General features: G+C 40.2%; 1 protein-coding gene and 1 pseudogene across 1 annotated transcript in view; one reads left to right on the top strand and one right to left on the bottom strand.

Moving 5' to 3' along the window:
* INO80 (INO80 complex ATPase subunit) overlaps nt 1-20,756 on the top strand; it is a 117,636-nt gene extending 96,880 nt beyond the window's left edge. Inside the window, exons 29-36 of the mRNA XM_021009233.2 lie at nt 3,450-3,522; nt 13,007-13,165; nt 14,050-14,152; nt 14,750-14,838; nt 15,627-15,782; nt 16,011-16,170; nt 16,787-17,002; nt 18,875-20,756. Of these exons, the coding sequence (XP_020864892.1) occupies nt 3,450-3,522; nt 13,007-13,165; nt 14,050-14,152; nt 14,750-14,838; nt 15,627-15,782; nt 16,011-16,170; nt 16,787-17,002; nt 18,875-19,092 (1,174 nt within the window). The 3' untranslated portion in view covers nt 19,093-20,756. The remainder of the gene's footprint in view (nt 1-3,449; nt 3,523-13,006; nt 13,166-14,049; nt 14,153-14,749; nt 14,839-15,626; nt 15,783-16,010; nt 16,171-16,786; nt 17,003-18,874) is intronic.
* LOC110223617 (adenylate kinase isoenzyme 6 pseudogene) lies at nt 5,984-6,498 on the bottom strand (annotated as a pseudogene).
* Nucleotides 20,757-21,641: the final 885 nt, after the last annotated feature.

Here is a 21,641-nt window from a genome sequence, read left to right as displayed (position 1 = left end):
ACTAATAATGATCTAGACACCAAGATCAGAATTATGACTAGGAAGCAGTTTGTAGTTTCTCATCTAAAATGTCTGAGCAACTGTGGGAGACTTGAAGCTGAGCAAAATATCTTTCATTGAGGAGAGTCTTTAGGTTAAATTGACTATCTTTGTACCAACCCAGTACAAACAGAGAGAACTCTTGAAAATAAAAACATTTTTCAGGGGGAAAGAAAAAGAACCTTTCTAACCAAATACTTATAAATTAATGAGAGACATCAAAAGAAAAATTGTCATTTCAGTTGAAAAGCTCTTATGGCATAAAGGTCAGCTGGAGTAAACAATAATTATTACAAAAAGCCCTTTGCATTCCCTGCATATGAGATTTATTTAAAGGGGGATGGGAAGGTTGTCTTTCCAGGAAAAAGTGTGACTGAGACTAAAGGCTGCTTGGCCAGGATGTCCTGACTGAGCAGCATCAGGAACATGTGACCAGCATTTCAGTAAAAACCATTCCCATTTCTATATGATCCTGCCTGAGACTTCTTTCCCCTTCCTCTCACCCCTAATGTTTATAACATGTATATCTTAGAATATTTTGCAAGACCTTGCACCACTGAAGGCACACGACATATTTTGTTTTCATATTTCTATTGCTTTGTGAAGAATGATCAGAGGGACCCATTTTTCTCTTGACTTTTCATTCTACTCCAATTTTTTCACAGTCGTTCTGTGAGTATTCATTGTATAGAGGGTGTGATATTAATCATGCCCTGAGCACTTTTGACAAGTAGCAAGAGTCCTCATCAGGGTTATCACTTTCATGTCTTCAGTCTTTTTTATTTATATGACCTGGAAGACTAGAAAGAGACAGTTCCAAAGTTTCTCAGTATTCCTTATTGTGCCCCTAGAGGGCACCCAAGCAACCATATTGTCTGTGGGATTCTGTTCGCCCCAATGCAGTATCGGTTTCTATGCTCCTAGTTAGATGTTTCACAAGAATATACAGTGCTTGTTAATGACAAGGTAAAATGTAAGGAGAGGATTTCTTCAGAGTCCTGGAGAGCACCTATTTGAAGAATTATCCTTAAGTGTATATGTGTATGCATGATTCAGCACCTTCACTCTGGGTTGAAAGGAGATTTTCTTACTCTGACACCCTTTATTCAGGATGAAAGTATTGTATACTTCAGCAAAGTATAACTAGATGTTACTACATTGTTTGGCATCTACTTGCCTCACAGAGTAAAATGTAAAATGATTAGGTTAGACTTAATGAATTTTAAGGTTTCTTCTAGACCCTATGGTAGACAGGTACCTTAAACATACTAAGTTCGTTATCTTAGACTGTGGAATCCTAACCTGGTGTATAGAACTGCCTTTCAATATTATTGGATTCCTTTTTAAATCTATATATTTTTTATTTTATGCGTTTAAAAACACTTTTCCATAAGTATCCTCAGATTGCCCAAGGGTACAATGACACAAAAAAGGTTGAGAACCTCTGTCTTAAAGGAATCTTCTCCAACATTGTCTTTCCTAGCTACATAGCACATTTCTTTTGATCTTGGCTCCCTTAGCATTTTATCAGTATATTTTTTCTATATAGGCAGTTCCAAAATTACAAATTCACTGTATATTCAAACAACCGGGACCGAGAATTTTATCTTTTAGACCATCCATCTACTGTCACTCCATACTACTACCTCCACTGATGGTTTCCTTTGTCTTCTTCTTTACTTTAAACTTTACTAGTTCCCCTCTCTCCTCCTGCCTTTCTAACTCCCCTAGGTCAACTGCCTTCTATAATACTAATCTTTCTACTCACTCCCCCATTATTACCCTTAATTCTGCTTTCACACTACAGCCCCACCAAGCAGTTCCTCCCTTACTGACCTCTAATCTCTGACCCTAGAGTCCTTAGTGTCTCCAAAGGAACCTTCTTTTGACTGTTTCCCTGACCACAAAGGTGTGATCTGTACCTCCTGTTCCTGTAAACACTACCGTAATCACCATAGTCCTCTTTACTTTCTGCCTCTCAGGTCCTGTGCAAGAACTCACATGTCAAAGAATAAGGATCCATTTTCTCATTGGAGAAAAAGGAAATTATAGTATAGAATATACTACAAATTTGTTGTTCAGCTAAAGCATCTGTAAGCCAGCTGGGTCTTATCATTCAGAATCATTTTCCCATAAAAAACAAACAGCTTAGAAATGAACTTTTCAAATGACCAACCTTTTTTAAGTCGGGACCTGCTAGCATGAGTCTTTTTGGTTTTATTATCTTCCCTTTGCCTTAAATAATTTTATTTTTCATGAAAAATAACTTTCAAAATTAGCATTTTTTTTAATGAAAAAAATTTTTTTGACCAGAGATGGAAGGTAGAACTTTGCAACAGGGTTAAAGGTCATCTGTTGAAAGTTCCTGGCAATTTTTTTCAAATTCTGTTTTTCTATGATTCTACTTATCTGCAGGTAAGATTGTATTTAATCCACTGCAGGTAGTGACCAGATTGGTTCAGATTACCTACTCGCCATACCAGTTAACCTGGTTGCTTTTTTCAAGGCCTTTTTAAGGTTTTATTACACTAACCAGAATTTGTTGTGAATTGTGTTGTACTTTTACTTAGTCATTTTTCTTATTTCTCCAGCATTCTTATTTTATGCGAGGAAATTCAAACCTAAAGAAATGTAAGGATAGATACATCATGGTGTAGTGGAAAGAACACTGGATTTGGAATCACAGGATCTAGGTTCAAGTCAAATAATTTTGTGACCCTGGACCTTGGTTTCCTCACTTGTAAAATGATTGGTTTGGACTAGATGTGCTTTCTAGGTATTTTCCTATAACCCTAGATCAGGTGATACATCCAAATTCTTATATAAGCTGAAACATCCTTATTTTTTCAATAATAGGATCCAGTTTCTTAGAAGTTGTGTTGGTTTGTTTTTATTATTTTCCCCTTGGGTCTAGTCACTTGCTGTGGTAAAAATGTAGAAGAGGTATAGAATTAAAGTCATTTATATTAAGATATGAGTGATGTAGATCTTTCCTTCCAAAAATGGCATGTGCTTCTAAGATCGTGTTAACACAAATGAATCTTCAATTTTTGAAACGACATGAGGCAAATGTTTTTCAGCAGAAAAAGAGATATTGTAAAGGGAACTTTCCTTCTGTCCTCCTATTTTAGGACCACACACCCACATCCTAGTTGGAACAGGGATTAACATCTTGGTATCCTGCTTCTAATGCCAACCATTATATAATAGAAGCAAAAATGCATTGGATCATAAAATTTATAGCTAAAAAGTCACTAAAAATTATCTAATCTAACCCTCTTTTACATATGTGGAAATTTCCCCTTAATATTTACCTAGACATTTCAATTCCATTCTGCTTCTCTCAGTTTACTCTAGGTAACTTTTCCTTTCCAAACTAATTTTTAGTATTATGTACCTCTTTTCTTCAGGAATGATATCTTTGTATTCCTGTTAAGCACAAGAGCTGGTGGACTGGGCATCAACCTCACTGCTGCAGATACAGTAAGTAATTAGAATAAAATAACACCTTTCTTGAGAACCATCTCCTGTTGTAAAGTTCTTTGGCATCAGTTTCCCTCCAAGTGTCCCAAGCTTTTCCTTACTCTTGTTTGTTTGTTTGTTTGTTTGTTTGTTTGATTCAAAGACTGAATTGGTGTTTGGCTGTGATATTTGAACTGTCCTTTTGGAGCTCTCCATCTGTGTTTAAAGTTCCTAATAAGCTACTTGGTTTCCAAATAAAGAAATGAACATATTTCCTTGTCAGTTTACCAGGAGTTGGCCTGGTACTCTTAATATCTTCAGAGCCACAGCTCTTTTTTTTTTTTTTGGAAACATTCAGCAAGAACTTATTAAGTACTACTCTATGCCTGGCACTTGTGCTAGGTGTTAAGAATACAAAGACAAAAATGAAAGAGTCTCTATTCTCAAGGAGCTTACATTCTTTTGAGGGAGAGAACATATACGTGTATATACACATATATGCATAAGTATATAAAAATAAATAGAAGGTTATTTGAAGGTGTGAGGAGGGCAAGGCAGTAGTAGCTTGGGGAAAGAGAAAAGTCTTCAAATAGAAGGTGGTACTTCAGCTGGGCTTTGAAGGAAACTAGGGATCAAGAGCCAGGGTTAAGGAATACATTCCACGTATGAGAACAGTCGATGGAAAATGCGTATTCTGTGGAAGAGTCAGTAAGGAGACTGTAGCGTGTATGAAGGGACATAGTGTATAATAAGGCCAGAAGGTTAAGTTGAAGCTCAGTTGTAAGGGGTTTAAAATGTCAAAAAGAATTTATATTTGATCCTAAAGGCAGCAGCAAGCTTCTGGTATTTTATGTGCGAGGATGCAATATAATGAGACCTCTGCTTTAGAATAATGTCGTTGGTAGATGAGGTAGGATTGGTAGACGTGGAGGATAGACTGGGGAAGGATAATGATCTGAGGAGGGAGATAAAGCAGAGGCTTTTTGCCGTAGTCCTTGCTTACCTAGGATAGTAATCCAGTAAGTATAGAGAGGGAAGATCCAAAAGATGTCAAACAAGTAGAACTGACGAGACAAGTGAACGTAGAAAAGAGGGTGAATTGTGGCACCACAGACAAAAATAGTAAAGTCAGAAATGGGAGCAAGTTTGGGAAAAATAGCTGACCACAATTCTGTGTCACTGTTAAGTTTATAAATCACTTTCCTCACAATAACTCTGTGCAACTAACAGTAACCATTTTTTTATAAGAGGGTGTTGAAGTTCAGAGTTTGTAACTTCCCCAGGGTTATATATGGTTGGTAAATATCAGACAAAATCTGAACTCAGTTTTCTCCTAACTATAGATCTAGTGCTCTGGGCAGGTCAAATTTAGGAAGCTAATTGTATGTACGGTGGAGTTGTCTTAAAGGCAAGTTAGACATGCAGGTCTTCACCAACAATGAATGTGACTTCCTTTCACAAAAACATTGACTCTGATCACCTTCTGGTTGAAGTTGTAGGCAGTAAGACCTACAGCTGGTGACCTTTGAAAGGACTGTTTCTCAGAGAAACAAAGGAAGGAGTGTGGAGTAACATAGGTAAAGAAACAAGGCTAAGTAAGGCCTGCTTCATGGTCCAAGAATACATCAATAAGGCACAGAAATATACTTTTAAAGGGGGGAGGAAAAGTGCTAGTTATTGATGTTAAACACATCTTCATGAAATACACAACCACTATGTTTTTTAATTTTATCTAATAATTACCACCACCTATACAGTGGCAAAGCTTTATCACATGAATTTTCATGGAACTTACCAAGACTGGAATTAGTCAACCAATAAATTAATATTTACAGTTTCCGTGGGTGCACAGAAGACTTTGCTATTTCCCTTCTTTTGCAGAGACAAATATCAGTGCTAGGATCAGCAGTGGTTTTATAGGCAAAAGAGCTCGGTGAACTCCTGTACTAAAAAAAAAATGCTGTTTTCTCAAAGATCTCATTATTTGTGACTATCCTAATTTACAACTTCCAAGATTAAAAAAAAAACAAAACCCAGCAATTCACCACCAATAGAACACTTAATGTAATGTTTATAGCTTTATCCTTAGACTCTTATTTATGAGTCAGCAGTTCTCCCTAGCCTTCATTTTCTTTTTCATGTCAAATATTAAAGATTTCCACCTATTTTCTCAAATGTGCTTATTCTTTAGCAGTTAAGCAAAATAAATGAGAATGCTGGATATTCCTAAACTTTAAAAGTTGTTAGTATCTTATTTATTGTATTTGGGGGGGGTTCGGTTTTCTCATAGAGAAAATAAAGTTGAATTTAGTCATAACTCAACCTTACACATTGTCTACCTGCTACTTCTACAACACAGTCCTGGATAGGAAAATTTGATGTATGTTGTCTTGATTTTTATTGCATGGAAAGGGAGAAATCATCAAGAAAATCTTTAACCATCATGTGGAAAGCCTTGGAAGTCCATGCTTTGCCTGAAGGTTCAATTATTATCTTTTATCCACTGTTCAGTCCATTTCATTATCTGATCTAAATTACTCTCTAGTTCCTCTGGTCTGTTGCTGGGCAGCCAGTGTACTATTCATGCTTGTAGGAGGCCACAGCTTCTTCCTAAAGAATTTGGAAAATTTCACACTGAATATTGTCCTGTAGTTTCTTTACACTGTATCCCCTCTTTTCAAGTCTTGTATATAATACAGAATTATCTCTTTGAAGCACAAAAACTACATGAAACCATCATTCAGGGATGAAGTCACAGCCATGATAATTAACAATAACTCTACTTTCTTTCATTTTATTTTCTAACTCATCTGCTACTCTGTCTTCATCCAAAATGGGACATTCATATTCTTTATCAAAGCCATCATATAACTGTCCTTCTTGTGCTAAATTGCCCACATTAATATATGTCAGTCCTGTTCTTGATTCAAGTTCTTTACCTAGTGTGGTTTTTCCAACCCCAGGTGTACCTGTGAGCAGAATGTTGGGCGGCCTCATGATCACGGTGGCACCGGCGCCACCCTGGTCACCTGCTGTCCATGAGGGAGCAGCAGGCAGAGGGGCCAGAGCCACAGCTCTTAAGCCAGAGGCTAGAACAATTCACTATTGCCATTGTGTAAGAAGTTGGGTACAGGAGTAAGGGGTAGATGGGTTTGTGTTTTTCAAGAGATGATTGTGTTTCTGGATCATGTGGCTATTGTGGTTAAGTATGTAGTGGTATTTAGCTAGAGATGACAGAAGAGCTTTAGAGCGGGTAATAAATAAAATTGATGGGACAGCAGCTTTTTTTTAGTTTTGTACAGAATACTCCTTCCTCTGAATGGGAGAAAGAAATAAAACCTCCTTTTGAATATCAAAATTTTGCAGGATTCAAATGTTTAATGATGATTGTAGTAACATTGAAACCAGCAGAATCTGAAAACAGTGAAGTTAGAGTTTCTGAGTAGGGAATCGTTGTATAGATTTCATGGTTATGTTAATGTTATGGTTAATGTTACAGCCACTTTATGTGGCTGTAAGCTTTTCTAGGAAGTATATAGTGCTTTTAATGTCTATGTAGTAAGGAAGAAGCAGGTTGGTGGAGAATGGAATATTGAAGAATAAAAGGGGATGTCTAACAAGAAAGATCGCATAATAAGTCAGTGGTAGAGTTGGAACTGAAAACTAATTCTCTGTTTCCATGCCAGTGCTATAATACCTAGCCATACCTTATAGGCTACCGCTTATTACTGCCCCTTATTACCCGTTCTTACCTTCCTAGGAAGAACTAATTCTGGACTGTTAGTAGTTGTCAAGAAACAGTTCCTAAATTGTTGTCCCTTTCCAATACCTTGAACTTTGTAGGACATTCAAATACAGTGCTAATGCTTCAGGGGTAGTTGAGGTGGGTATTCATGATGTAGTAGAACAGGGTATAGACCTTGAGACAGAAGATCTGAATTTAAATCCTGGTTGTGCCCCTTAGTAGCTGTGACCTTAGTTGAATAACTTGAGCCTCAGTTTCCTCACCTGTAAAACAGTGGTATTACCACTACTTACATACTTCATAAGATTGTGAGAAAAGCACTTTATAAAGCCCTGCATAAACGTGAGCTTTCATTAGTCTTGTGTCTGATATATACATCCTCTTGCAAATTCAAACCAATGACAGAAGGTTTTCGCATGGGGCAATGTTTTTTCCTTTTCCTTAATAAGGGAGTTTATTTACTGCCATGTAAACGTACGTCTGGCTCATTTTACCTTATCTTTCTGACTAGATGATTTCCAGATTCCCTTTTAATTCTAGTATGGTAAATAATGATTTTGCCTGTGGAATCATTAAAATTATATGGTTGAAAAGGAAACTTAGCTGCCTCCTTTCCCAACTTCATTCATAATCTCCCCTACAGCATCTGTAACATTTATCAGGGCAGATTCTACTTGAAAATTTCCAATGACAAAAATCTCACTGATCTAATTTCTTACCTGTTTATCCTTCTTCTGTCTGATCTGCATTTTTAATAAGTTTACTCTCTATGTCTTCATACTAGTCAGTGACAAAAATGTTAAACAGGAAAGAATTGAGAATTGTGTTATGCATTTAGTCAATTATAGAATGACACAAAACCTCTACTTTCATCTGCCCCGCATTTCTCCATCTTGACCACAAGGATACTGTGAAAAACTTTATCAGATGCCTTGTAAGGGCCCATAAACTATTCATAAAAACTTTCTGGCATTCACATCATGCTCTCATTGGTCTAGCTTGTAGGCTAAATATTAAAAATAATGACATTTACACCTTCCAGGTTTTGTGGGATGCCTGCGTCCTTACGTTAACTCAAAGATTGCATCAATGTTGGTTCAGAGATTTATCTTCTAGCTTGTCTTATCATCTGTTGTATTTGCGCTGTGTAGAGGGCCTGTTTATTCCATGTTCTTCTTGCTCTAAAAATTACTTTTTTGTTGTTGGTGTTTTACATTTTTCACAAGCCTTACTTACCTCAGTCCTGCCCTTTTCTTTTCCTAACACTGTCTTTGTGTTCCTCTTACCTTTTTATGTGTCATTTTTAAAAATGAACTAAAAAACATGAGAAAGATTATATAAATTAATATAAAGTGAGCAGAACCAGAAGAACTATATATACACAGTTAATGCTGAGCAATCAGACTGATGAATTGGGAATCTTTCCTTCTCAGTTTTGCTCTGTTACTTCGGAGAAAAGACAGAGGATAGTTCTTCAAGGCGCTAGAGGAACATCACAGATGTTCACAATCTTGGTCTAAAAGAACAGATATTGTTCTCTTATTAAAATATAACTTGCCTTCTCTTTTGGGAGGCAGGGGAATAAAGACAAGGGTCCTGTGAATACAGTGTTGCATGCTATGAGATGTTGCTGTGAGTAGATTGGTTTTGCTTAACTGTTTTTGACATTTCATTAGGGGCTTTTTTCTTTTGGTTATACGGGAAGATTCAACAAGAATTGAAAACTGTACTGGGAAGTAGTTTCTATTAAGACAAAAGGCAGGAATAAGACTTTTAAAAATGTTTTCAAAATAAAATTTCAGTTAAAAAAAACCCTTCCTGTCCTCATTTCAGCTTCTTTTAGACATCTCCCTAATTTTCAGTCATAAGCCATTATTTCTACCCTTCTATGTAAGTCTAACCTCTTCTTCTTTGTAAATGTTTCCAGGAGGATCCCAGGCTTGAATCTCAGTACATGAGAAAAAGCAGGACAGTTGTTGATGCCTTCTATATTCTTATCTGGATTATGTGGACTGTCATTGTCATCTTCCCTTTTAGGGTGTGTTAGATCACTGTTACACTCTGTGCCCATCTTGGTAGTTAGCTGCTGGTCTTAATAATTGAAATCTCCCTCCCTTTTAGCACAGTTTCCCAGGCTCCATCTATAGTTTAGTAAGAAACAGCTTCCAGGTAACCATGGACTAAAAATTAAGGACAACCATTGTGGGAGGCTTGTGTTTTCCAGTGTACCCAGCTGCCACATTCCATACTACTTCATTCCAGTGTTCTGTACATTAAAATGGTTTCCTTAACCTGTGATGTTCCCTACAAAAGAACTGTCCCCTTTTCTTTTTATAAAGTATCAGAGGAAGACTGAAAAGGAGGGAAGGATTGTCTATTCAGTTTGTTGGAGGAGACATTTAGCATCCTATGTTCTAAGTGCCAGGCAAATAATTTTTTTTTTTACTTTGATAGCATGTTGGGGTTTTTTAAAATAAATTTATTTATTTAGTTTTCAGCATTCGCTTCCATAAGATTTTGAGTTCCGGATTTTCTCCCCATCTCTCCCCTCCCCCCACCAAGTAATTTAAAATGAACTTTTGGACCACAAGCTCATTCATAGGCTGGGTGCTCCATGAAGGAAGTGAAATACTGTCAGGAGGCCTTGAGTACCTTTAGTTATCTTCTGGTCAAGACCACCTCTCAATAATGCTCAAAAAGTCAGGTTTTATTCTCACATTAATATAATGGTAAGCTTAAATATTTGTCCTGTGTTTTCCTTTTGGTGCTACAGTTCAGCTTTGGGAGATCCTCTAGAAACACTTATGGACGAGGAAAAGATAGATCTGTCTTAAATCACAGGGCAGAAGTAATATCTCATGACTAAAGAATTAGATCTGTTTGTGTTTGTAAATAGATGTTCTCACATACAATGGATGTATATCTGACTTGTACTTGACAGTTATTTGAATTATTTGGTTTTTAATTCATGGAAATTTTCCTTGCAACTCATGTTTTCCTTGGGTTTGTCCTTCCTGCAATATGAATAGCATTCAGAAGAGAGTTGACTATTTGTTTTTGTTTCTGTGGCAGGCTCAGTCTGAGTGTTTACACATGGGAGAAAAATGAGAAGTCTGTCCCTAGGTTAGTGATAAGTGTGGTGGTTTGCCATTGGACGTTCTCGCCTTGATTTTTAAACATTACAAGGTATAAGGCTGCCTCCCATTTGCCTGGAAAAAAATAGTACCACCCTCTAGGTGTTTGATGCAGCTTTTTCTCGTAGTTCTCCTGTGATTTCCATGTTCTTTATCTCACACATGAAATCTTAGTTACCCCGTTACAAGGTTCCTCCTTCTTTCTGTTTACAACTTCAGGAAGATGCTGACTTGTTAATGTTTCCCCTTAGTCATCGCTTGGCCACGCTCTACAGATTGAACTTCTTTAATCTTTCCTAGTTAACTTCAATCTCTCTAGTCCTTTAATTGTTGTTTGTTCCTCTCTGGAATTTCTCTCTGATGTCTGTAAACCTGAGTGCTATATACAGGTATTAACAGACTAGTGTGTTAGGGACTGTCTAACCCTTTCTATAATGTGGTTTAATTTGTTTCCATATCAGCACACATCTGCCTTGCTTTTTGTTCTCCCTGATCTCTCTTTCCACCCTCTAATTTAATGCATACTTAAATACTGAGAGTGTGTGTGTGTGTGTGTGTGTGTGTGTGTGTGTGTGATGTGATGTGTTGTGTTTAAAGTTATTTTTCCCTGGAAGAGTACATTTGTGTTCTATGTAAACTGAAGCCTATTTTGTTTTCTTGTGCCCAAGGATCCTGACTTCTTTAAGGTCATTTAAAAGATAGTTATCAGCTCCATTTTGTTTTACTAAATTAGAACTACATACCTGGGGCTATGATCTTATGACTTATGCATTAAATATAGCTCAAGGATGAGTCAGTATTTGAGTGCCATTGAGACTTCTAGGAAAAAATGTAAATATTCAGAAAGCAAATATGAAGTGATTCAACAGATAGGACTCCCCATTATGGATTCATGCAGTGCCATGGCCCTGTCTTTCAAGTGTGTCATGACAGTCCAGTTTTCACAGTATGTAATTATTTAGGTCTTCTCAGTGAAGGTGTCCTGGCTTAATGAACATATCTAGCTAACCGTATCTTTTTTATTTCAATTTTCCCTGTGGCTTAGACTAAATATGGAAATATGTTTTACCTCCTTATTGAGTCTCTGAAGTACTATATGATGTCCCTGTTACTATATTTCGACCCCATCCATATTAGGAGAGGATCTTAAGCTACATTGGTTGGTGGGAAGAGATTGTAAGAAAAACAGGAGCCCATCATGGAAACTAATGGTTGTTCAGCACACATTTTCAATGTCCATCTATCTTACCAAACCCCTTGGGTTAAGATTATCAGTTGATCAAGCATTTTTTAAAAAACATTTTCTATATGCCTACACTGTGCTAGGCACTGTAAGGAACAGAAAAGAAGTGTGGTCTCAATCCTCTAAAAAGCTTACAGCCTAAATAGGCAAACAGCAGTAATAATAGGAAGCAGAGAAGTTGATTGTGAGGAGTTCAGAAAAAAGAGAAGTCATTACATGTAGTTAGAAGAGGTTTAATAAGAAAGTAGCATTTGAACTACACCTTGAGTAATGGAGATGGGATTCTATGGCAGGGAAGGTATATGGAAAATATCGTGAGCAAAGGAATTATGACAGGAAAGAATGTGACGTTGAGAAGACCATTTTTTATTGGACAGATAGTGTGTACCTACTATGTGTAGGGAAGTAATAGAAACTGAAATTGGATAGGTAAGAAGCAGCTCAATTATAGAGGGTCTAGGAGCTGTTACAGTTTATTAATAAGGAAATGACAGGATAAAAGTGTTTTAGAAAGAATATATTGGTTGCAATGGATTGGATTAAAGAACATAGCTAGAAAGCAGTTACTGTCATCTAGGAATGAGGTAACAAGGACCTGGATTAGGATGATAGCAGTGGGAATAAAGAAGGGATGGATGCTTTCCAAAGAAAAATTAATTATCAGGATTTTGGAAAAGCTTAAGTATAGAATACAGAGATGGGAAAATTCTGAACCAGACAGACCTCTCCCAGACTCTCTCCCAGAAAATCTTTCTGGTTGGTTTCAGCCTTATAGGATGTGAACAGCAGAGGTATCAGTTTTAGAGTCTCTTGGAGAGGGAATTGTTTTTCAGCAGGAATTAGGTATGCCCCAGGAACCCCTGAAGCTTACGTTGTTTCCCCTTTGTCTCGTGTAAATCCAATAGAGGTAGACTGAGGGACAGACTCCAAGCAAGAGACACCCAGGATCCTCAAGACAGGGAGTGACCTGTGAGGAAGCAGAGTTTTTGGAATGTCAGAACTAGTATTGATTAATGTTATGTTTAGTTTCATATTAGTGAAATTAATTATCATCACGGTAGAGCTTTTGGTTTGGGGCCCTATACTAGATTTCTACAGCAGAGAGGGGGTGGTAACTCTTTTGTACTTGATGCTTTTTTGCTAGATACCCTGGATGGAGACAAAACCATTTCCATACTGAGCAGGGCAAGTAAAGTTGTGGTGGGGGGGTAGAGGATTGGGAACTGGCAGGACCTATTAAGGGGTATCTATTGCATCTCAATATGATACAAAGAGGATCTGACATCAAGAGGGGGCAAAGATCCAGGTGATGCTTCTCAGAACTCCTGGTCCTGCCACTTAGTGAGGTTTCACTTAGGCCACACTGCTGTCCTTCCTGTGCAGGTGATCTTCTATGATAGTGACTGGAACCCTACAGTGGACCAACAGGCCATGGACCGAGCCCACCGGCTGGGTCAGACCAAGCAGGTGACTGTATACCGGCTCATCTGCAAGGGCACCATTGAGGAACGCATTCTGCAGAGGGCCAATGAAAAGAGTGAGGTAAAGCACATCAACGTGGTCTCTGAGAATAGGAATTGGGATGGTAGTGGAAGAAACTGAAAGTCAAATGGTATTTACTGGGGCTGAGATTGTTAGGAGGCATGACTGGTGGAGAAGAGGCTGGAGTTTCTTTGGACAATAAGTCAGTTGAAGTGAAAGTCATAGCTGAGGGGCAGCTAGGTGGTGCAGTGGATAGAGCACCGGCCCTGAAGTCAGGAGGACCTGAGTTCAAATCTGGCCTCAGACCAAACACTTGATGCTTACTAGCTGTGTGACCCTGGGCAAGTCACTTAACCCCAATTGCCAAAAAAGAAAGTCATAGCTGAGACTTCATCCTGATTCTCTACCCACCAAAATTATCTCTAGATTTTTCTAAGTAAGTCTATCTTACCCTAGAGTTAAAGGGAATGCCTTTCTACAAGCCTGTATGAAGTACTGACCTTGAGATAGAGACAGTTCTTCATGTTTGAAATGTTGACACATTTAGGGGCAGAAGTAAATAAATATTTGGCCTCTGTAATTATCAGTTCAGTGACAAGTAAGCTTTGAGAGATCACCTGATTTTGATTGCCCCATCCACATTAATCCACCTCTGGAGCACTCTGCCAAACTGCAGATTCCCTAAAGAACTGTTATTACTGGCTCTTCCATTCTGATCCAGGCTTGTTGGGGTTAATAGCGCTCAAGTGGTAATGCCACGTGGAGAGTTCGTCAAGGTTCTGGCTCAAGGATGGATAATTTGGGTGAGCCAGACAGAACCCAGGAGTATCAAGAAAATCCCCCCAAGGCAGCTTGGGAAGAGTTTTTATATCCTCCTACACATTTATTATCATAAAGGAATTGAAGAAGCCTGAAAGTAAAATGTTGATTTTGATTTGTTGTAGATCCAGCAGATGGTGATTTCTGGTGGGAACTTCAAACCAGACACCCTAAAACCCAAAGAAGTGGTTAGTCTTCTACTAGATGATGATGAACTGGAGAAGAAATGTACGTGCCCCAACCCTTAACTGTTGCTCTTTCTTTTTTGGAAATAGGTTCTCAACTATGCATTCTTGTGCACAATTTGAAGACTCTTTGAGTCTTCTCCAAAAAAAAAAATCTGAGCCCTTTGCAGCCAGAAAAAGTACCCAACGAACTTTGGAGTGCTGAGCAGACAGGAAGGAAGGGAAGACCCAAAAGTTATAGGAATTTGAGTTCAAGGACCCAAGGTTTAGCTGTATATTTTGTCTTCAGCCCCAATTCTTATTCTTATTGGAACTAGGTTTACTGAAGGTAGGGAGAAAAATTCAGATTTGGAATCCCAAACATCACAGAGCACAGCAGTCTTAGTTATGGGTTATGATGATTCAAGTTAGATACACTTTTAAGGTGTCTCAAGGTCCAGTGTCAGTAGGCATTTAGCAGGTTTAGGTGTAAGGCATATCCCTAATGAATACTAGATCATCCAATTGAATAATGGGCTTAATTTCATATATTTTTTGAAATCTCCTTGGGACTCCACATCCCATACAAATGTGAGGAAGCAGAGTTTATATGTGGAATGTGGCTGCGTTATTCACCTGTCTTATTTGTGTTTCTTGGTAGTGAGGCTTCGGCAGGAGGAAAAACGACAGCAAGAAGAAACCAACCGAGTGAAGGAGCGCAAACGGAAGAGGGAAAAATATGCAGAAAAGGTACCTCAATCAGAAAATAGGGGAAGATGTTGGGCTGCTAGTTCATAACCAGACCCAGTTGTAAGAGACTCACAGTAACTATTGGTCAGGGTGAAATGCAGTGGTGACTTGAGAGTAATTGGCGGGATGGATACATGTGTCCTCTCCAGACAAGCCATTGTTTGGTACTCAGTGACTGTCACACTGAGATTTTTGTTTTCTGTTACATGACATGCTAAAGATGGGAAGGATCTACATCAGTGGAATCAAACTCAAATAGAAACAGAGGCCAGCAAACTGTCTGTGGGCAGCATAGTGACTTAGAAGACCACATTTGAATGTCATCTGTGTTCTATTGTATTTTATCTGTTTTGTTAAATATTTCTAGGTCACTGGTTCTGATTGGTCAGTAGGCCACTTGTTTGATTCCTGTGGTTTGTATCATGAGTAGTTCACTTTGTGCACAGATATGCAGTCAACTGGGTATGTTGGGTTTCTGGGTGGATCACAGTATATTTTCTGATTCCAGATTCCCTGTTCTGTCCAAACCTCATGGAGCTTGATTCTGTGGGTGCCGTGGTGTTAAGACAGAAAGAAAACATGAAGGAGATGAATAATTAAGAGCAGCCACCTTTTATTTTCTTCTTTGTGGGTGCTTTTTAAATTTTTAAAATAGCTTTCCATCTCTGTGGAGCTGATTCTGTATGGACCTTGAGGTGGTTTTCCCTTCGTTTGGTTGGTCCACTGTCAGATTTTCAGGAACTTCTCTTGCTTGATATTTTTTCGTGTTTCCTTGTTTATGTTTCCAGAAAAAGAAGGAAGATGAGCTGGATGGTAAAAGGAGGAAGGAAGGAGCCAATCTGGTGATCCCCTTTGTTCCTTCTGCCGATAATTCCAACCTTTCTGCTGACGGGGATGACTCCTTCATTAGTGTTGACTCTGCCATGCCCAGCCCTTTCAGTGAGGTGAGGGTGCCTTCTGACCTGAGATCACAGGCCCTTCACTTCAGTACCAGATAGACTGTCTCCGCTAATGGACACTGGCATCTTTTACTCTTCTTAAAATTTGCCTCCTGTGTACTCTCACATCCTCAGAACCAGACAGACCCCAGAAGGGGCCTTTGTTGGAGTCACCTTAAGGACTAATGTCTCATGTGGGCTGTGAGCTGATATTCTGTCTTCTCTCACCTACAGATTTCCATCAGCAGTGAATTACATACTGGTTCCATACCTCCCGACGAGAGCAGCAGTGATATGTTGGTCATCGTGGACGACCCGGCTTCCTCAGCACCTCAGTCTCGTGCTACCAATTCTCCCGCTTCTGTCACGGGCTCTGTCTCAGACACCATGAATGGTTAGCAGAGTTTCTGCAGCACACAGCATGTCATGCACACTGCCCCCTGCCTCAGTGAGGAAAGCAGTCTCTCACAGATGGAACTTCAGTGTATTGCACAGGAGTCCCATATTCCTTCTGTGGTTATAGTTTAATCCTCCCATTCTGAATGAGGCAGTAGGAAAACAACAGAGAAATTACAGCTATTTTATTCCTTCAGCAGCCCTGTCAGAGGGGTGAAAGAAACAGAAATAAGGAGGGAAGATGACTTTATCAAGACTTCAGATCTTTCTTATTCTTAGGCATGTCAGTTGATTTATTCCAGTCTTCACCTAGTCTACTGGTTTTGGTCAGGTTTAGATTTTCCTGTCTGTTTGGGCTATGATCTTGTACTCCTTGGGGAATTTTGACCTTATCATAATTTCAGAGTTAAAAATCAGCCTTACACGTCTAGGAGCATAGGGTGTTATTTTAACTGTGATTAGCACGTGTATTTGTTCCGCAGTTTCCCACCTCACCATTAAATGGAAATAAGCTCTCCCTCATGGAATTAAGAAATCAAACATGCACATCCCCCAGACCAGCTTTCCCTATCAATGTAGAACCACTATTTTCTCTTTTCCCCTTGTTCCCACAGGAATTTCTCTTCAGGAAATGCCAGCCACAGGGCGTGGCCACTCAGGCCGAAGTCGGGGCCGCCCCAAAGGTTCAGGCAGCACCTCGAAAGGAGCAGGGAAGGGCAGGAGCCGGAAGTCCACAGCAGGCAGCGCAGCTGCAATGGCAGGGGCCAAAGCAGGGGCTGCAGCTGCATCAGCAGCGGCCTACGCAGCATACGGGTACAATGTGTCTAAAGGTACGGCCCAGTTAGGGGAGCTACCTGTCTGGGGCTCAGATAGGAACAAAAACTAGAAGAGCTTGGGATTCAGGTTTGAGTACCACCAAGAGCAGATTAGGGAGACCCCTCTGCCTCAATGAGGAAGGAAGCTCCCATTTGCTGGGTTCCAATTTGGGACCATCTCTTTAGGCTGTGTTGCAGAGTCCTGGTATGCAGGATATAGTGTCTTGGTTGTTGTAGATGCTTAATAAGTGCTTTTTATTTGATGGATTGTAATGCTTCTGAAGTTCTTCCTGGACCAGTGTTTCTCCGTTGAGTACACAATCTCCAGTAAAGAGCTATTTGTTAGCTTTTAGGTCCCTTGCAATGGAAATAACAGGGCTTAAGTCTGGGCAGGAATCCTATAAATATTCTGATTTTCTTTGATTCTAGAATTTAATTTGAAAGATTGTTTCTTGCCAGACTCAGAACAGGCACTCTTTGAGTGGAGATATGTATAATGGCAGTAATGTCAGCCTAGTCAGCTGAGATTCTTGAAGTGTCAACAAGTGCCTCATTTATTGAGCAGCTGCCCAGGACCTGGGAGATATTCATTTGTTAAGCAAATATTTATTGAGCACCTGCTTTGTAGTAAGCTTTGAGCTAATGTTGTGAAAGATGCTAAGAAATAGGATATATCTCCTGTGCCCTCTAGAAGCTTAGATTACCCTAAAGCTGAAGAGACAAGATAAACAGACATGAGTAGGTAAATGACAGTATAGGGCAGTACGTCATTTAGGGCCTGAAAGACACAAAAACAGTGCTTTGGGAGTTCTAAGGAAAATGAGATCACCAGCTGGTCTGGGCTCATCAAGAAAGGCTTAGTGGAAGAGTCCTATCATGAAGGCTAACTACAGTGGTACTGTGGGAATGGAAAAGCTAGGATGGATATGACAACTTTTGGAGAAACAATCAGTATTACAGAGTGACATTGTACTGGGACAGATATCTAAACATAGCTCCTGCCCTCAAAAAGCTTGTATTTTAATAAGAAGATGCTAACACTTTTAAAACAATTAGAGCTTAGAGAAGGTGTGTGGGGGTGGTGCAGAGTACAGTGAGAAGGGACTAGGGTAGCCCCAGAGAGTCTGGGAAAGTTTCATAGAAGAAAGGGAGACTTGAGCTTGGCCTTAAAACATGGGTTAAGTTTTAGATAGGTAGAGGATGTGAATAGATATTGCAGACAAGGAGAACAGCACAGGGAAAGATGAGCGTCAGTAATGGTATCTTCTGGGTATCCTGCAGAAAGAAAGGAAGATCTGCTGTAATGGGAAAAGAAATACCTCCCTGGTCCCTTACAGTGTCTTAGAAATGCATAACAAGAGGGCAGCTAGGTGGCGCAGAGGACAGAGCACCAGCCCTGAAGTCAGGAGGACCTGAGTTCAAATGTGGCCTCAGACCAAACACTTGACACTTACTAGCTGTCTGGTCCTGGTCAAGTCACTTAACCCCAATTGCCTTAAAAAAAAGAAAAAAGAAAGATAAAAAAAGAAAAAGAAATGCATAACAAGAAAATACATTTAAAATCTTAGACTGTTTGCTAAGATTTCACCACATACAAATTCAGTTTTTTCCCATCCTGTCTGCAGTGTGCCCTGCCTTGCCCACGGGCACTGAAATGTAACTGAGACTTAGCATATAGGTACATTGTGTATAAGTTAGATTTCTTTTTCCCTTTAAAGAGCTGTCCCCTAATTCTGTCCAGGGAGTAATGACCATCACGTGAGAATGTATCTAGGGGAGGCATGCATGACCAAGATTTTTAGAAGAAAGTCAACTTGTGGTATGTGGGGCTAATTTTTTCTTTTCTCTTGCTTTTTCTTCCCTCTCACTTTCTCTTCCTGTCTCTAGGAATCTCTGCCAGTAGTCCCCTACAAACATCACTCATTCGACCAGCTGGACTTGCTGACTTTGGACCTTCAAGCGCCTCTTCTCCCTTGAGCTCACCTTTGAGCAAGGGAAATAGTATCCCTGGGACTCCCAAGAGCCTCAGTGTTACCAGCAGCCTGACCCCTGACCCACTGATCCGGAAACAGGGCAAAGGACCTAATCCCCCTGGGGGACGATAACCACCTTGGGCCTCTCAAGCTCTTTCCTACCAAATGGGGCCCCACACCCTTCCTGCCAGCTGATGGCTTCTGGATGATTGCCTTCTTTGGCATCCTGCATCCCCACGAGGGAATGGAGGTGAATAATCACAGCACAGTGAGAACAGGCAGGTGGCTGATATGAGCACTTTCATCACCTGTTTCTCAAAATGATTCCTTTCAGGATGCCTGTAAGAAGAGGTCCCAGAGGCAGGAGTCAGTCCACCACATCTCAAATGAACTTTACAGCCAAGTCTTAAAATCTCTCACTGGGAAAGGGCCATGTTTCATAGCCACCCTCAGTCCTAAAAACTTCTGTTATTCCTGCCTCTACCCCTCTTCCTATTGTCTACCCTCTCAAGATGGAGTGCCTCTACCCGACTCTTAGGGATTCGGTATCTGGCCTCCCCAGTCCCCTTGAGGATGGGGGGGCAGGGTGGGAGTGGGCGGCAACATTCTGCCTCTGGGCACATCCCTTTTAAAGGAGCACAGGATATGGTGAGTGGGTCCTGTGCCTGTGAGGAGTGCTCCACAGAGATTTCTGGGTCTGAGGTTTCCTGAAAGGGCAGAAAGGAGGAAATCATGTATTTATAGCCTCCTCCTTACCACAACTTAGTCAATAGAAATTATCTCTAAGGGACCTCCCCTCAAGGTCACCAGACTGACCAGAGTCAGCTCTGACATTGCACCGTCCTGCCCCCAGAGTGGCAGTATGATGGGAGATGAGCATTGTGAGCATTGAGTTTTGGAGGAGGCGGTAGGGGCATGGATTGGGTGAGAATGACTAGGGGGAGTGTGAGGTGCAGAAACAGCACTTCCTTCAGGGCTTCTTTGCTGCCGTTACCTTGTGCGGAGCGGTGGTCCCCCGGTGTACCCCCACTGTCCGTGGACAGTCTTCATCACAACCTCTTGTTCATTCCTAGCAACCTCTAGCTCTACCCCCAGTCCCCAGTAGCATCAGCAGCTCCCACCCAAGGGACTGACAAGAGGCCAGTAATGAGAACAGGGTCATCCTGATCAGGCTCCCTGTGCCCACCCTGAATGCACAGTCTCCCCATCCCCCTACCCTTTAATCCCCTGCTTGGCTGTATGCACTGTCTGTATTGCACTGAGAAAGGGAGGGACAGCGGGAGTGGGGTGGGAAGGGAGAGGAGGAGGAGATCCCCTTACTGAAACCTCACAGCCCAGGGCCTGACCAGTCTGGACATTCTGGCTCTCTCTGACAGAGGGTGGAAAAAGGAGTGGTCTTTGCTGTGACCACAAAAGATGGTTTTCCTGCCTGCCTCCCAGCCTGATGTCTCAGCGTGAAGCAGGTGCTTCCAGGCGGCTCAGCCTCTAATTTGCACACCTGAAAATCGCGGAATTGAGTTTAGTTAGATTGATTTTAAAACCCTTTTTTGGGAGGGGAGTGGGGGTGAAGGGGAATCGTTTAACTTAAATCATTAAGACTCCCCTGCCTAACCCAGACTCCCATGTACAGATGCTATTTAGAGGGAATCAGAAAAATGCCAAGCCTTTTTTTCTCTTTGAATGTGCTGTCTATTTTTATAACTGAACTTGTACATATGTATAAAGAGAGACACATCTTTCTTTTACTAACTGGAGAAAAATCTTAAATAAAATGGAGTGAGATAATTTTATGTAAATTGGGGTCTCTGTGGTTTGTAAGCTACCTCTCCTTAAGGAACCATAGTTGTTCTATGTGGATGTGTTTAGGGGGCAGAAGTGGCAAAGGAAGAGCCCAGCACTATTCCAATAGTGAAAGGGAATGAGGTTTATGTGGCAATGGATAGACTGTGAGTGCTCCTTCAATATCATCTATAGTTGGGCCCAGGAATCTGATTCTAGCTGTGAGAGAGGCTTGTTGAATCATATTACCTCTAATACTTCATGCCTGGGGCCCTTGCTGTGCAGGCCTTCCAAATACCAAGTAAAACTTTTGGTTATGACTCCAGTTCTGGCTCCCAGGAGCCCACTGAAAACTTGTTCAAATCCAGCAGAAAGGTTTTATATTAATAAGTTCCAAAATAGAAGAGTTAGATTTTAAAAATAACATACACTATGCTGATGTTAGATCTCCAGCCAATAAGAAATAATAGGCCACCAGCATCTACAAAAGTTAGGTAAGGTTTGGTTATATATGACATGAAGCAAAACAGTTATTTGTATATTGATAGGTCTATTTGTAGTAATCCCATTTTGATGAGTTAGAAAGTAGAGAAGGAAAAACAGTTGGTCTGGTGTCTTGTACTTATCTAAAATGGTCAAAAAGCATTTATTAAGCCAGGCACTGGAGATACAAGTACAAAGAATGAAAGCCATGAAATCAGTGCCAACAATTCTAACACTTTTGAATGACTGTCATTGCCTCTCTCAATTTGGGTTAAGAGAAAAATTCTTGCAGCACAGCTGATGTTGTTCCAGTGTCTGGCCTCTGTAACCATAAACTGTTGACAATCTGAAAGCTGTCCCAAATCTCCTTGGCTTTCCTCTGTCCCAGAACTGTGACTAGGAGAAAACACTCCCTCTTC

The sequence above is a fragment of the Phascolarctos cinereus genome, unplaced genomic scaffold (assembly GCF_003287225.1).
Source record: "Phascolarctos cinereus isolate Bilbo 61053 unplaced genomic scaffold, phaCin_HiC Scaffold_3;HRSCAF=262, whole genome shotgun sequence".
Classification (NCBI taxonomy): Eukaryota; Metazoa; Chordata; class Mammalia; order Diprotodontia; family Phascolarctidae; genus Phascolarctos; species Phascolarctos cinereus.
This window is presented reverse-complemented; position numbering and strand designations above follow the sequence as displayed.